The sequence below is a fragment of the Drosophila suzukii genome, chromosome X (genome assembly GCF_043229965.1).
Source record: "Drosophila suzukii chromosome X, CBGP_Dsuzu_IsoJpt1.0, whole genome shotgun sequence".
NCBI classification, from domain to species: Eukaryota; Metazoa; Arthropoda; class Insecta; order Diptera; family Drosophilidae; genus Drosophila; species Drosophila suzukii.
Window position 1 is genome coordinate 23,163,235 of NC_092084.1, and position 14,482 is coordinate 23,177,716.

A 14,482-nucleotide genomic window follows, 5' to 3' on the forward strand; every position below is an offset into this window, starting at 1 on the left:
TTCCGTAAATTTCGTCTATAAGTCAAGAATAAATTACTTCCGTAATGTGGCGTTTGTCAACTGGAGCACCGATAAAATCAATTGTCATTGACGATAGTGTTCCAAAAGAAGGGTTTCTACCGTACTTTGTTAAGTATCGGCAAGCACAAAAACCTACGTTATATTCAACAATATAGTTTTATAAGGATATTATAACTTATGTTATTTGTTGATATGTACTATCATATGGTTTAAAATAAAAACTCCATGATTTTCGTAATATTTCTTAACTTTATTTAAAAATTTAATAATACGCTTAGAGTAATACTAGATATAGTCAACAAGAAAAAAAATTGGTGTGGCTAATGCTGGACTAGTCAGTGATGCGTCTTCCTACTCTCCGGTACTCCGGTATATGTATATTCGCCGGCTGATACGATGCTTCCAGTGATATGTATCACTGTTCCATTGCCAGGCCAAAAGTGGTGCGCATGCGTTCGAGGGCGTCGGCGGGGAATCCCCGTTCGAGGAGCTGCCGCTCCGCCTGCGCAATCACATCCCGCATCGTGTCCAACATTACGGCGCTCTTCTTCAGCTGACCGCTGACGAACTTGTGCCGGAAGCGCAGCTTGGCCTTCTTGATCTTGTTGTTGTAGCGGGACTTGCGACAGGACTCGGCCCGCTGACGTTGGGCATCCTTCATGTCCGATCCGGAACCTGATCCAGAACCCGATCCCTGTTCCATGGCCAACTCTGTTTTCAACGGTGGCGGTGCTCGGCGTTCCACAACAATGGGATTCTCCAGCAGCATCTGGTCCACGTAGCGCTGCTCCTCGTCGGCGTAGTGCATCTTGAGATGGTGCAACTGCTGGGACACCAGCTCCTCGATCTGTTCTGGCCTCGATGATGATGATGCAGAGGATGATGATGACAATGCGGGTGAGCTGCTCCCGTGATACGGGGCGTATACGTGACCCATGGCCGCGTAGCTCAGAGTGGGCAAATAAAGATGGCTCCGTTCCATGGCGATATGCTGATTTGCAGTGGTGGGTGTGTGTGTCTGCTCTCGACGAACTTTCGATTGCTAATGCTGCCATAGCCGTTCTGCAGCCCAAATTTATACCATCCCACAGGTAGCCTCCATTATTGGGTGGTGGTGGGTTATTCGCGGGGTCTTCTACCTTCATGAATGGTCAGTGGGTTTTATGATCTTGTTTGTGTCCATTTCCAGGGGCACCGCCTACCTGCTACCGGATTGGTCGACGGATCGCGGACATGTAAACAAAGGGATTAGGGGAAATATGAGAGTATACCCCTTGATCTATGTACCTGATTATGGGATAAAGTTTAACAACAAACATCAAGTGTGGCCAAAATGATTCACTCGGCAATCTCTGGGTATGTTTTTGGGGTTCTCCCGGGTCTGGTTCAATAGGTAAAACACCCTAAATGTAAATATATCAGTCGCAGGTTTTATATTTAAGTACACTGCCTTAGTTTTGAATGTTAACTATTTAAAAAGGAATTTTTATCAAGCAGCTTTATACATATCTTTTCGGTAAGGTTATCTTAAATTAATTTAATGTGTTAATAGATATTTTATTCCTTTTCTCGTTTGATTGGACCAAATTAAATATCTTTAATTCGAGTAAATACATACATATCTCATTTTTTCAACGAACGGAAGATTTCTAGGTGTTTACGCTTCAGAAAAATATGTTAGTATAATGATTCGAATAAACAATATATAAAAGACAATGAATATATACAATTTAATCTAAACCACAGATTTAAATAATTATTTGTAGTTTGGCTGCCAATACTATAAATAGTTCTCATATAAAATGAACTGAAAATCCTTCAATGCTTACTTGTATATATTTTATAGATCTAAGTCAAAGGTTTTTTATCTATTTTGAAATATGGTTAATTTTACCATCAATACTTAATTTATTCTCATCTCAACTCATCTCAAAATTATTACAGATCTCATATGAACTGTTTAAAATAAGTATATACTATTTAAATAAATTCGAGCCATATCTTCTAAGAAAGTCGACAACGAATGTAAATAGACTTCAATTCTGCCCATCAGGGGGCCTGAAATCCACAATGACCCCAAGTTCAAGATGGGCTGCTCTTTTATCGCCGCCTTCTCGCTGATTTGTCTTATCTAATCGGGGAAATGTCAACAAATGTTGGGCATTGTTGAAAAATCAACCTGCTCGAGTAAATATAGATTTAAACATATGTAAGCCAGTCAAACCGGGGATCAGCTGGCGTTATGTGATAAGAGGCAATGGTTTGGCTTTCTACCTGCAGTAGTTGTTATTTGCCCACTCGGGTTTAACCCAAAGATGCGCGGGGTTACCAATCAGGTAGCCATTTTGAGGCAGGGCGACAAACAAGTTACGGCTTGTTGAAGGCACGGGATTAACCAACGAATCCCATCGCAGCTAGTGTACTTATTAATTTAACAGCCCTAAAAACAACAAAAGGTTCAGCGACCTGCCTAAAAGGTGTTAAGGGTTAAACCGACTATATTGTTCAAAATACATTTGAAGATATGTATCAAAATTAGATAGATTAGATCGAAGATCATTTCCCTATCCGTAGTCTTTTTTTTATAATAAAGATTATGAATGTAGAGCTCACTTTTTAAAGAAAACAGAGCAATACAAAGGTTTGTAAAAAGTTATTTCCCATTTAAGTACCCAATTCGGTTTTCATTTCCACCCCACATGTGCCACTCGAATTACATAAATCGCTTAAATAACTCCATTGGGTAATTGGCAAAACAATTGAGTATTTTTAGTGGCCGAAAGCAGTTTTAATTCGAAATCTCTCTTTTAGCCAGATGGGGGCAAGCTGTCAGCGACAGACGGACAATAATTTTCCATTTTTCCCATTTTCCATTTACCATTATCCATTTTCCATGTGAACAATAAAATCGACAGCGCTGCGTTTGGGGTGGCAAATAAGAAAATATGCAGACAAGTATAATTAAAAAGCCATTTATAATCATTTTCGACCAAATCCCAGTTGACCGTCCTCCACTATTGCCCCCAAAACCCCGCAGGAACACTTGAAGCCTGACAATTTTCCAGCTCGAGGAGAGTGAAATAAAATAGAACGTAAAGAAAGTGCCGATCTTTGGAATACCCTTAAGTGTATAATAGACGTGCCATACAAACATTCGTCTTAATTAATATTTACAAATATAAAAATTTAAATATTTCTAAATATTAAAATAAAATATATGAATATCCCACTTCTCCTATTTCGAATCCTAACATAAAATCATAATACCCACAGCAAGCGCATTGCAAATCGAGGAGCGAACGACCATAAATACACGCACATGAAGGAGACTTTGCCGCATCCCACGTTCCCAAACGACATTGAGTTTGAATTATGTCAGCGCAGCAATAAATTGTCCAAGGCATTAAATTAAAATCTATGTATAGTAGATATCGTTTAAAGGAATACTGCGAAAAGAAAGCATATAAATTTCAATTGTTTATTTCTCTATTTTAAAAGGCAATAAGGACCTCCATCTATTTTTATGGCTCAAATAATTCCTATAAACATATTTTTGTTCGACTTCTTTGTTTTCTTTGGTTATACCCAAATTTTATCCTTTTTCAATTAATGAACCCAAAAATACTTAAACAAATTAATTTGTAATTTGACTAATAGATTTCATCATATAGTCATATAAGCATAGGCCAAGTCAATCTCTAAACTATAAGAAGATAATCATTAAAGAACAAAAAGCCAACGCTTATGAATGTTTTTATGCACCAAGTTCTTGAAATTCTCGCTAAACCAGAGCACCCTTTCGTATTTGTCTAAGCAAGTAGACTGTATAATCTGTATCTTGAGAGTTTTCATAATATACAATTTATTAGCAGGAATAAACCACAACTTGTTGTACATATGTTCTATTTTCCTATTAATTCTAATAAAAAAATGTAATGTACGCCTTTATATAAATACACCTAAGCAACAAGCCTGTTAACTATTATCTGATGAACTTTCAAAGACCTGAATCTTACGGATGAGACCTCTATGTTTTGGGAGCCTTGTCATTTACAAAATTGTTTTATTGCTGTGGCTTTACAAATGATTTGCTTAATTTTAAATATATTTGTTAGGCTTGTATTAAAATGTATTTACACACTATGGAGAAACAAGATGGAATCTAGAATGGAACCTACTAAACTACGTTATGTGTGAGCATGATTTATATCATGTAGAGGATCATGTTTGGCATCTATCCGGAGCAGCCGCGACAACCGCAGTGGACGCACTCGACGATGCGACCCTCCTCCAGCTTGGATTTGGGCACACGGCAGATGCAGTTCGTCCCGAAGTTGGTGTCCCTCGTTTGGATGCAGCGCAGGCAGCAGAGGTTCTCGTATCCGGACTTCTTCCACTTGGCAATCAGGTTGCCATCGGCGATCTTCTCCTTTAGGCAATAGTCGTACAATTCCCGGCTGATGGCCTTTCGGCGATAGAATAGATCGTATATATAGCGCGTCTTCTGGTGGTGGATCTTGAAAATGGGCCACAATGATTCCGTAATGCGCTTACCCTCATGCGGTTCCGTTTCGGCTGTTCGAAAAGTATTTAAATTAAAGATCTGTTCGTGTTTTTCCCTAAAAGAAGCCACGCTTGTCTCACCCTCCCGCATTTTTTGCTCCAGTTCCTCCAGAGTGGGTTCTATCAGCTCCCAGCCATCTGGCGGGGGCTTACGACTGCGGCGCACCTTGGGCATCACGAATACTTCAAATAAACAATTTAAAACTGCTTAAATTCTCTTGTAAAAGGCTAAATTACTAAAGATTGGAAATTGCACAAAAGAACTGTAGTCGATAAGATTTGTCGGCTCTATCGTTAATCGATACCAAGCGAACAGCTGTGACTACTAGTTGGGGTCGTCAATTTAGCTATATTCTCTCTAGATCTAGCTGTTTCCATTGACATATGCGGGGATTACCTGTAAAATAACAGCTGGCGGGAAATTTAAATGTTTCTTAAACAAATGTGAAACTGCTAAAGTTCAACTGCAGAAATCATGTTTAAAAAACTGGAAACGCTTAAGAACTGCTTTATTAAATCAATTGAAATGTGTAACTGCACTAGCGTTTTGTAAGCTAGCATTCAAATTTGTCTGGCTATTTCTAGCTATTTTTAGAGGCCAACATCGTTTATGGCAACACTGTTACTAGTGTTGGCTAGCATCCCAGCACATTGCTGCTATCGAGTATCAAATATCGGACATCGATAGCGCTTAATTGTTTTTGTTGTTTTCCTGGAGACGCGTGTGTGTGTTTTGCCCGTGATAATTTATTTATTTTCCCGTTCCGTTTGTTTATGCACTATAATTTAAGTTAAGTTTTTTAGCACAGTCGCAGGAGTAAGTAAATTTTTGCAAGCAAAAATATATCAAATTAAATAATAGAAGTGAGTGCGCATAATTGCAGTGTTTGTGTTCGTGAGTGTGCGCGTGTGAGTGTGTAACACTTAATGATTGTTTAAAAACGCAAGACTTTCATTCATAAAAAGCAACAACAAAAGGGGGCGGTGCAAGAAGAGGCGAAGGAGACACCAACAACAACACAGTGGCCTTCGCCTATTAGTAGCTCCCTCTCGCTCGCACACACACACTCGCGCAATCAGCGCCCACATAACGGACCTACGTTTTGGTTTTACTTTTCAGTTTTGTTACTTGTTTTTTATGTTTTTCTTTTTTTTTATGTGCAATTCTCCCCTAATTCTGTGCTTTATGGCGAGTGCTTGGCACAGCAAATAACCAAATAAACTAAACTATTAAATCACCCACACAATTGCAATTGCATATCCACCCCCCAATTCGCAGTGGGCGTCTGAGTGTGTGTGTATGTGTAATGAGCGCAACAAATCAGTTTTGTTTTGTTTTTTCGTTTTGCACATTCCACATCGTTTTTTCTGTCCCCCATACATTCATACATACATATGTGCAATAACAGTCACTGCCAAATAAACAATATTCCCACGTATGACCCATTGTTTATCTAAAGAGAAGCCTAAAGACTTTCACACACTTATCGATAAGATAAAATGGCAAGAAAATGCAATGGCTCATAGGCCTTTCTCAGTCGCCAAAATGCAACAGCTGCAGCCAAAATAATAGACCAGATACAAAAAGTTGCAGCTCAGCTGGCTTTTTTCCCAGTGAATTTTTAAGTTTTTCAATGGTCAACTTATTTGGCATTCCCAATTGGCCTTAAATATCTTATTGGATTAGACCTCAGCTGGCTTTTGTCACAGAAAATTTCATTATTAATAAGTATTTATAAATATATAATGCTACTGTAAGGAGTTACATGGTATATTATAAATCATTTTATATATTTAAATTTGCTTTTAAATGTTAAACATTTTCATCATCCTTAGTCATTCCAAAATGGTTTTCTTACAAGTCAGCTTGAATAACCTTTTTTTGCCTAACCTTTACCTATAATAAATTGTTTAATTTTTATTTAATTTGTTCTTAATGCTCATTTCTTTGGTTTCCCTTGGGTTGACTATTATCTTTGCCATCACTGTATCTGCATAACAAATAGCGGTTAATTGAGGCGCAAATATTTGTTGTTGTCTCCACTCGCGAGTGAGCAGGACAAAAAACCGAGTGACAGGGCATTGCCTTTCGTAATTGACGTCTGTGCCCTTGACCAAGGCCTAAAAACAAAAACAAAAGCCGCGCCGCTGAAATCGAAACCGTGATTACAAACAAAACCATTGTTCGCGCAACATTTAAGCCATTTCAACAGCCCAAAGCGAATATCTAATGATTTTTTTAAGTCTTGGCAATGCTCTATCTCTTTCACACATATAAACAGTGGTGGTCGAAGGTATAGCGAACTACAGTGGTCACTACAAAATGTAAACTACCAAGAAACGACAGCTTTTAGGAACTGTATATTTCAACCAATATATTAGTAGGATTATTATTGAAAAAAAGCATGACTTTTCAATTTTTTCTACACAACAAAAACAAGTTTATACATAATTGAACTTTTCTTTGAAAAAAATTTCTTTTTAAAATGCAAGATTAATTATTTTCAAGAAATTATTGTTAAATAAAAATAGAACATTCCACAAAGTATCTGTGGAATTCAACAAATTATTTAAAGAAATATAAAACAAATTTATTTGATACATTTAAAAAAATTGGTATGTAATATTAAATAAAAATCTGATTTAATACTTTTTAAACATATTTCCACTGTATTGGAGAGATCACAATTAGAGCTGGGCGCGTGATACGCTTTCCCATGCGATCTCAGACGTCACAGGTGTAACAATGGGAAATAAGGTCAGACCCTAGCTATAGGGACTTTCCGCGAATCGAGTACAAAGATCGGAGTCCCATCGAAATTAACTGATCACGATTTTTTGCACACTCAACTCAGCCACTTAGTGATGATTTTAATCGCATTACAAAAAGAGTTTAATGTCATTTATCTTTTAAACTTATTGAATTTTTACTAAAAAAAAAAATTTGTATACCTGATGGTGACAAAATAAGTTAAAAAGGGTACATTTATACAGTATCTTCTATATTTACCTAAATTTAAGAAATATAAAATGATATTCCAAACTAATCGCGGTTTTTTTTACATGTTTCTTGTCCTATGTGACAGCTTTCAAACCATTTAAAAATCGATTTGTTTATAAATCCCCATTGTCATCCATTAAATACGTTAAATATTTATGCTCATCAATTAACTGGCGCTCAGCCATTAAACTAGTTGGAGGTTTGGGTCTATTTGAAACCCGAGTAACGACTGATATCAAATGTCACACATTCCCATAAATAATGCAAAGCAATTGAAATAACGTCATTGCGCAGTATTCAAGTCAAGGGAAAATGGGAAAAGCGGATGGGAAAAATGATTGCAATTGAGAATACAAATTAAGATGAATTCGCAGGGAAACTGATTGATATAATGAAGACTTCAATCGAAAATAAAAAATTAGCGAGTCAATTGAGGCGGACCAAATGGAATTATCATAAATTATAATTTTATTTCCTATTGCTGCTTCAGATATAAATAATAAATATACATAAATTAACTAATCAAATATTTATAAATTTAAAAGTATCATAAAAGATTAAATGAAAATAGAAACAATTAAAATGGAAAAATTTCTGGAGCCTTGATACACGATTATTAATATACTTCCGTACGGAAATAATTCCAAGAAAATAAGATAAAAGCAACAATGGAAAATACTACGCATTCATTTAGCGCAGAATATGCTATAGGGTACAAATATTATAGTAATGGGGTAATTTAAATATACATTTTTAAATAATCCTCGATTTTAGAATGTTCATTCCTTTAAATAAAATGTGATAATAACCTTTCTTTATGTCTTTTTTTCAGCCAGCTGCACCGGCTGCACCATGGAGCCCCCAGCTGCTGGCAATCTGCTGGAGATCATGGACCTGGCCCGCACACTTCGCCAGGAGCAGCTCTTTATCCAGCAGGAGCAGGCGGCCTTTGCCCAACTCACTGGGGCCTTGGAAACGAATGCAGGGACCATAACCAAGGTGGGTTGTTGGACTTAAGATATCCTATAGATTGTAATGATTATTAACGAACCTACCTTTCCACAGTTGGCCTTTGTGTGTGCCCAGCAACGGCAGATTCTGAATGAGCTGCTTCTAGCACGGACGGATCACGATCCTCTGCTCTCCTGCCGCCGGGCGAGTGCCTACGACAGTGCCCAGTTCATGGACGCCAAGCAGCTGCTGCCCTACGAGGTGAGGATCGGGAAAGGAGATTCCTATCTACTGATTAATAACGTAATAAATCCTCTATTCCAGCACGCCTTGGCCTACGAGGATCTGTTCAACTACCTGTATAATACACCCTATTTGTTGGCCCTTTCCCTGGCCACCGCGGATCGCTTATCGCTGCTTTCGGCCAGCCAACTTGGCCAGATTATCAATACCATTGCCACCGGTCTTTATGGCAATGCCATCAATACCAAGGATGTTGAGCTACTGCTTAAATTGCTGCGAGAACTGATTGAAATCCAATTGCTGACCAGCGAACAGCCCAGGCGTCTGCTGCGTACCAATAGCAGCTCCTTTGCACGACTTTATCAGCGTCTGGTGGAGAGCCTGTTCTCGGCGAGGATTTTCCTAACTGCTGCCCTGCATGCCCCGCTGATGGGTGTGCTGAGTGAGCATGAGATTTGGCTGGATCTGGATCCGCACAAGCTAATGCAAAGTTTTACGCCAAAGGAGCGGGAGAAGCGCTTCGGACGAGAGGGCGATGAAGAGTACCAGAGGAATGTGACACGTTTTCATGCGGAAACATTGGGTAAACTGCACTCACATGTCCAGGAGTTTGTGAAGAGCTTGCAACAGAGTTGGGCTCTATTTCCCAGCTCGCTGAGATGGCTACTCCAAACGCTGAGCCAGCAGCTCCGACAGTCGTTGCGCCACGAGGAGCAGGATATTCGACAGCTGCTCACCGATTTAGTATTCACACACTTTATATCGCCAGCCATTGCCAGCGCTGATCTACTGGGCATCATCGATGTTAATGTGAGCGAACGAATGCGACACAATCTCAATCAGATTGTAAGATTGCTCCAACGACTGGCCCTCAACGATGAGGACAGCGAACTGGTGCACCTGATGGATCTGCTTATGCTGGGACAGACTGGCGAGGATGTGGTGGCCATACTGCCGCAACAAAGTGACTTTGAGCGCTCCCAATTGGCCATCAACCAGAGGGAACTGGCACAGCTTGTGGAGTTCTTTCGATTGCTCACTGCCAGAGAGGAATACGATATATCCGCCGAGGAGAGAGCCCGTCTCCAGAGGATTCTCAGCAGGATACCCAAGCAGCAGCTGCAACAGCAAATGCCACTGGATGTGCCGGATTCCCGAGAGAGTCCGGAGAAGAGCAGCAAAAAAAGCAACAAGAGTCTGATGAGCCTGAGCAAGGCCACCAAAAAGCTGGCCAAAGGGATGAGTTTCAGCAGTGGCAGCAGCAGTAGTAACCACAATCCAGTTGCAGTTCCAGTTCCAGAGCTTCTGACCAATGGCCAGGCCAACACTTCGAATGGCAACGGCGGATTGGGCGCCGATCTCGAGCAGTGCTCCTCGCACAGCGGCAGCAACACCAGCTTGAGTTCCTGCGGAGCTAATATTGCGGCTGCCAATGATCCGCTGGACATGTCCGCCTGCTCGGATCCTGTACTGGTATTTAGCATCTATAATGCGGGAGCAAAGAGCAAACTGAAGCCCCTGACAGAGGAGGAGGTCTTAAAGATGAACTGCATCGGTCAGGATGGCAGTAATCTGCTGCCAGCCGTCGTAACCACAGCTCCACTGGCGCCCTCTTCGAACAACGATGATGTGAGCAGTCTGGAGGCCATGCGGAGGCCGCAGGATGACGCTTCGATCGGGAACTCGGATAATTTGGAGGCCATCAGTGAGGCAGCCCATTCGGTGGCCAGTTCGCTGGACTTGGAGGAGCAGCAGGAGCGAGATGTCCATGAGAACGAGGACAACTTATCCGATATGGTCTCGGCAAATGTTTCGGGTCGGGGAACGCCAAATATCAGTGGCCGCGATACACCCTCATCGCAGGTAACCGATGGCGATGGCGCTGGCGGAGATTTGGGCCACCATCATGGCGTTCATGCCCGGGCAGCTGCCAATCCGCAAATGCAAAAGATGCTGCTATCCAAGGCTAGATCCGACATTGAGGATAAGTTCTGTAAATTTGAGCTGAAAAAGTTCGAGGGCGATGAGAATGTGAGCATTATTTCGGACACTTGGTCGACGGATGTGCTGGCCTCAGATTCGGAGAACACTCTGGATGCCACGGTGAGCGAGCGTGGTGACAGGGACAGGAACTTCTCCACACCACTAATACCCTCCGCCGTCGTCTTGCCCGGGGATAATAATTTCGTGGTCGAGGCTTTGGCCAGAGCCGGCAGAGTTCCGGGCGTCCATGGACCACAGTTGGATGCCTCGGATCAACGATCGGAGAGCAATTGGAGCACCGATGTCTTGGCCAGTGATTCGGAGAAGTTGGCCGAAATAGATACGGATGACAATGTTTCCATCACAGCCAAATCGGATACGGCGGCGCCACAGGCTGCCGTCCTGGACGACGACGATGAGGATGAGCAGACGCCGGGCAGCAGTGGCGATGGTGAACCCGATCCAGATCGGGGAAATGGCAGCGAGCGCAGCCAGGAGGATTCGGCTTTCTTTGATGCTGTTAACTCCTATGACGATGCCAATCTCTATCAGGGCGCTTCCTCGTTGGCCAGGAGCTCGGTGCGAACCAGCTACCATGTCCTGGGCGGCGAGAGCAGTTTCCAACAGCAGTACAAATGCAGTGGAGCCGATTCCAGTGGTCGTAAGACCACCCCGCTGATGGGCACCTCCTGCATGCGACGCCAAACTTCTGCAGAGAGTAGCATTAGTAATCAAAGCCTAAACCTAGAGGAACCGCCGCCTCCCATGGGCAAGCATCATCACCATCACAGGGAGCACCATCATCGCGACCATCATCATCACCACCGGGAAAGGGAGCGAGAGCGGGAGAGATCAGCGCTCAAGAAAAAGAAACACCAGCAGCAGGAGAAGGAGCATCGCGATCTCATCGATTTCAGCGACTGCAGCGAGGACAAAGAGGAGCTGGCGAGGAATAGGGACGCAGAACAGCCGCCTGGCTTAGTACAACAACTGCTGGACATGTTCAACCAGGACGAACAGGCCGGTGGAGTTCCAAATTCCTCTCTCAATGTGGAACATCGACGCATTTCGATCGAGCAACGCTCAGCCATCATAGATGGTCGGCGGAATGGCATCCTGGCGGGCAGTATGCGGCGCCACCAGAGCTTGAACTACGAGAATCACGAGATTATGTTGAACTCCATGTTGCCCAAAACCGATGATGACAAGCAGGAGATGCTACTCTGTGCGCAAACCCAGCAGCTGCAACTGGAGGAGCGCCGAGGCTCTGGAGTGGAGGCATCTGTGGGAGGAGCAGGAGCAGCTGCAGCAGCGTCAGCTGGAGGATCGGGCCTGAAGCCACCCACCAAAGCCACCGGAGCCATACCAAAGAGCATTAGTTTCGATGCCAGTGCGGACAAGGAGAAGCAGCCGTATCATCGCGACAGGGAGCGCGATCGCGAAAGGGACAGGGAGCGGGAACGCGATCGAGAAAGAGATCGCGAACGGGATCGCGAGCGGGATCGGGACAGGGATCGGGATCGGGAGCGTGATCACCACGGTGCTGGCATATTCAACAAACTGAAGATGACAAACATCTTCAAGAATCGCCGCGGCACTAGTGCCAAGAGTCCCGGCAACGCCAGCAGTCAGGCCAATCCCGTGGCCGGCACTTCTAGTGCCCAGGCGGACATACGCAGCGTTAGCTTCGATCCCAGTGCCGGATGCGTTAATTTCGCCACCCACTACTGTGATACGAGCGAGGACATCCTGGCCAAGTACCGCCGCAAGGTGAGCAGCTCCAGCGAGGCCACCAACTCGGATTCCACAGGGAATGGCCATGGAGGAGGAGGGTCGGCGGCAACCGGCGGAGCAGCCTCTCATCTGCATAAGCACATGAATGGAGGGTGAGTAAATGGGTCATCCATTGTACCATCTTCTAGACTATATATCCTCCTGTTCCTTAGGCAAATCCCTGGCGTGGCGTTTGGCAGCGTGAAGCAGAAACTCCGTACGGTGCTCTCGCGGACGGATTTGCACAGCGGCGATTTCCGGCAGACCTCGACCACGAGTACCACAATGGCCACACCGCTACAGATCTACCTGCAGATCCAGCTGGCTCAGTGCATCAGCCTGCAGCGACTACCTCAAATCTCGCACGTGGCCGAGGCCCTGCGTTGTTTGGCTCAACTAGAGCGACCCCAGCATGGCCAGCTGCTGGCCGAACTGCAGCGGGATCTGGAGCGAAGGCAGAGCTACCTGCAGTACCTGATGCGACACAGGCAGCAGCTGCTGCTCCGCACCGAGCAACTGGAGCAGCTGGAGGCACGATTGCGTGGCGAGGCGCGCAGTAGCCAGAGATGCTTGCTGCAGGCTCTGGTCAGAATGTATTTGGCCTGGGCCCGGCAGCAGGAGAAGCTAGAGAAGTTCCAAACCGAGTTTGGTCAGCTGCGGGCCAGCGATGAGCGCGTCGAGCTCACCGAGGAGTTCGTCGAGTCCCTGCTGCAGGAGCTGCGCTCCAGTGCCGATCTCCAGGACGAGTGGCAGGTGGACGCGGCTCGCGTGGCCATCGAGCGAATGCTGCTGGAGCAGATGTACGAGCAGGTGATGTTCCCCAACGAGGATGCCGATGTTTCACGCGACGAGGTGCTCTCCGCTCACATTGGCAAGCTGCAGCGGTTCGTGCATCCCGCCCATCCGGCACTGTGCATTGCCCAGGAGTACCTGGGCGAAGCTCCGTGGACGTTTGCCCAGCAGCAGCTGTGCCACATGGCCGCCTACAAGACGCCGCGCGAGAAGCTGCAGTGCATCATCAAGTGAGTTAGATATGATAAATGAGTTATATGTTATATATATTATATATGAGTTATATAATATAAATATGTATACCCTTTGTTATATATATTATTTATTCCAGCTGCATCTCGAGCATCATGAGCCTGCTGCGGATGTCCAGTGGTCGCGTGCCCGCTGCGGATGATCTGCTGCCCGTGCTCATATACGTAGTGATAATGGTGAGAGTCCTTGGCAATCCAATCCAAGCCGATTAACTAACCAATCCTAACCCGCAGGCCAATCCCCCCTATCTGCTGTCCACCGTGGAGTATATCAGCTGCTTCCTGGGCAAGAAGCTTGAGGGCGAGGACGAGTTCTACTGGACGCTCTTCGGATCCGTGGTGAAGTTCATCAAGACCATGGACTATCTGGACTAGCGGTATTTGTATAGGGCTTAGGTGGCTGTATCTGTAGATTTGTTTAACGCGTTGTTGTAGGCATTACACCTGTTCCCCCCGCCCCACTTCTCCACTCGATATTTTCTATATTTATATGTAACTATATCTGTGTCTGATATTTGTGTAAAAAAAGAAACTTGTTAAACCCTAGGCTAAGTCCACAACTGCGGCAGAAGAGACATAATCCAAGTCAAAGCGACCCGAGTACGACGAATCAATGTGAAATGCCAATGCTGAAGAAGATGTCTAGGTTTAGGTTAACATTGAACGCTAGAAGGCCTCGCCTTATGGGTATCCATGATATATATATAGTGAAGTAGAGAACATATTCTTCTATTTATATATACACGTACATAGATATATGCATGTTTATCGGATCGGTCTAGCCACTGTCATAAGTATGTTTCGGAAACGAACTGCAACTTAATATTCCTTATTGTGTAACACAAAATAAAAAACCAATATAATTTCAAATGTGTGGTATTATTCAGTATTTATTAAGGGGATA

The 14,482-nt window shown here is 43.8% G+C and overlaps 3 protein-coding genes across 3 annotated transcripts; 1 reads left to right on the plus strand and 2 right to left on the minus strand.

The window, feature by feature from the left end:
• Window positions 1-250: 250 nt before the first annotated feature.
• Window positions 251-1,305, minus strand: sisA (sisterless A). Its single transcript, XM_017067596.4, has one exon. It carries the CDS (start codon window positions 1,001-1,003, stop codon window positions 437-439), a length of 567 nt encoding a protein of 188 aa, XP_016923085.2. The 5' UTR covers window positions 1,004-1,305; the 3' UTR covers window positions 251-436.
• A 2,554-nt stretch (window positions 1,306-3,859) lies between these two features.
• On the minus strand, window positions 3,860-4,892 carry l(1)10Bb (BUD31-like protein). Its single transcript, XM_017067507.4, has 2 exons — window positions 4,666-4,892; window positions 3,860-4,596 (listed from the first exon to the last, which is right to left on the minus strand). Exons 1-2 carry the CDS (start codon window positions 4,757-4,759, stop codon window positions 4,256-4,258), a joined length of 435 nt encoding a protein of 144 aa, XP_016922996.1. The 5' UTR covers window positions 4,760-4,892; the 3' UTR covers window positions 3,860-4,255.
• A 353-nt stretch (window positions 4,893-5,245) lies between these two features.
• Window positions 5,246-14,448, plus strand: Gapvd1 (GTPase activating protein and VPS9 domains 1). Its single transcript, XM_017067672.4, has 7 exons — window positions 5,246-5,401; window positions 8,418-8,584; window positions 8,651-8,797; window positions 8,861-12,648; window positions 12,709-13,557; window positions 13,659-13,755; window positions 13,813-14,448. Exons 2-7 carry the CDS (start codon window positions 8,438-8,440, stop codon window positions 13,951-13,953), a joined length of 5,169 nt encoding a protein of 1,722 aa, XP_016923161.3. The 5' UTR covers window positions 5,246-5,401; window positions 8,418-8,437; the 3' UTR covers window positions 13,954-14,448.
• Window positions 14,449-14,482: the final 34 nt, after the last annotated feature.

What these genes read in the sequence shown, in the direction of transcription:
- sisA (XM_017067596.4), bottom strand. Translation starts at nt 1,003, where the DNA reads ATGGAACGGAGCCATCTTTATTTGCCCACTCTGAGCTACGCGGCCATG.
- Gapvd1 (XM_017067672.4), top strand. Translation starts at nt 8,438, where the DNA reads ATGGAGCCCCCAGCTGCTGGCAATCTGCTGGAGATCATGGACCTGGCC. An exon ending in ATGCAGGGACCATAACCAAG is followed by an intron (nt 8,585 to 8,650) that starts GTGGGTTGTTGG and finishes ACCTTTCCACAG; the next exon opens with TTGGCCTTTGTGTGTGCCCA. An exon ending in AGCAGCTGCTGCCCTACGAG is followed by an intron (nt 8,798 to 8,860) that starts GTGAGGATCGGG and finishes CCTCTATTCCAG; the next exon opens with CACGCCTTGGCCTACGAGGA.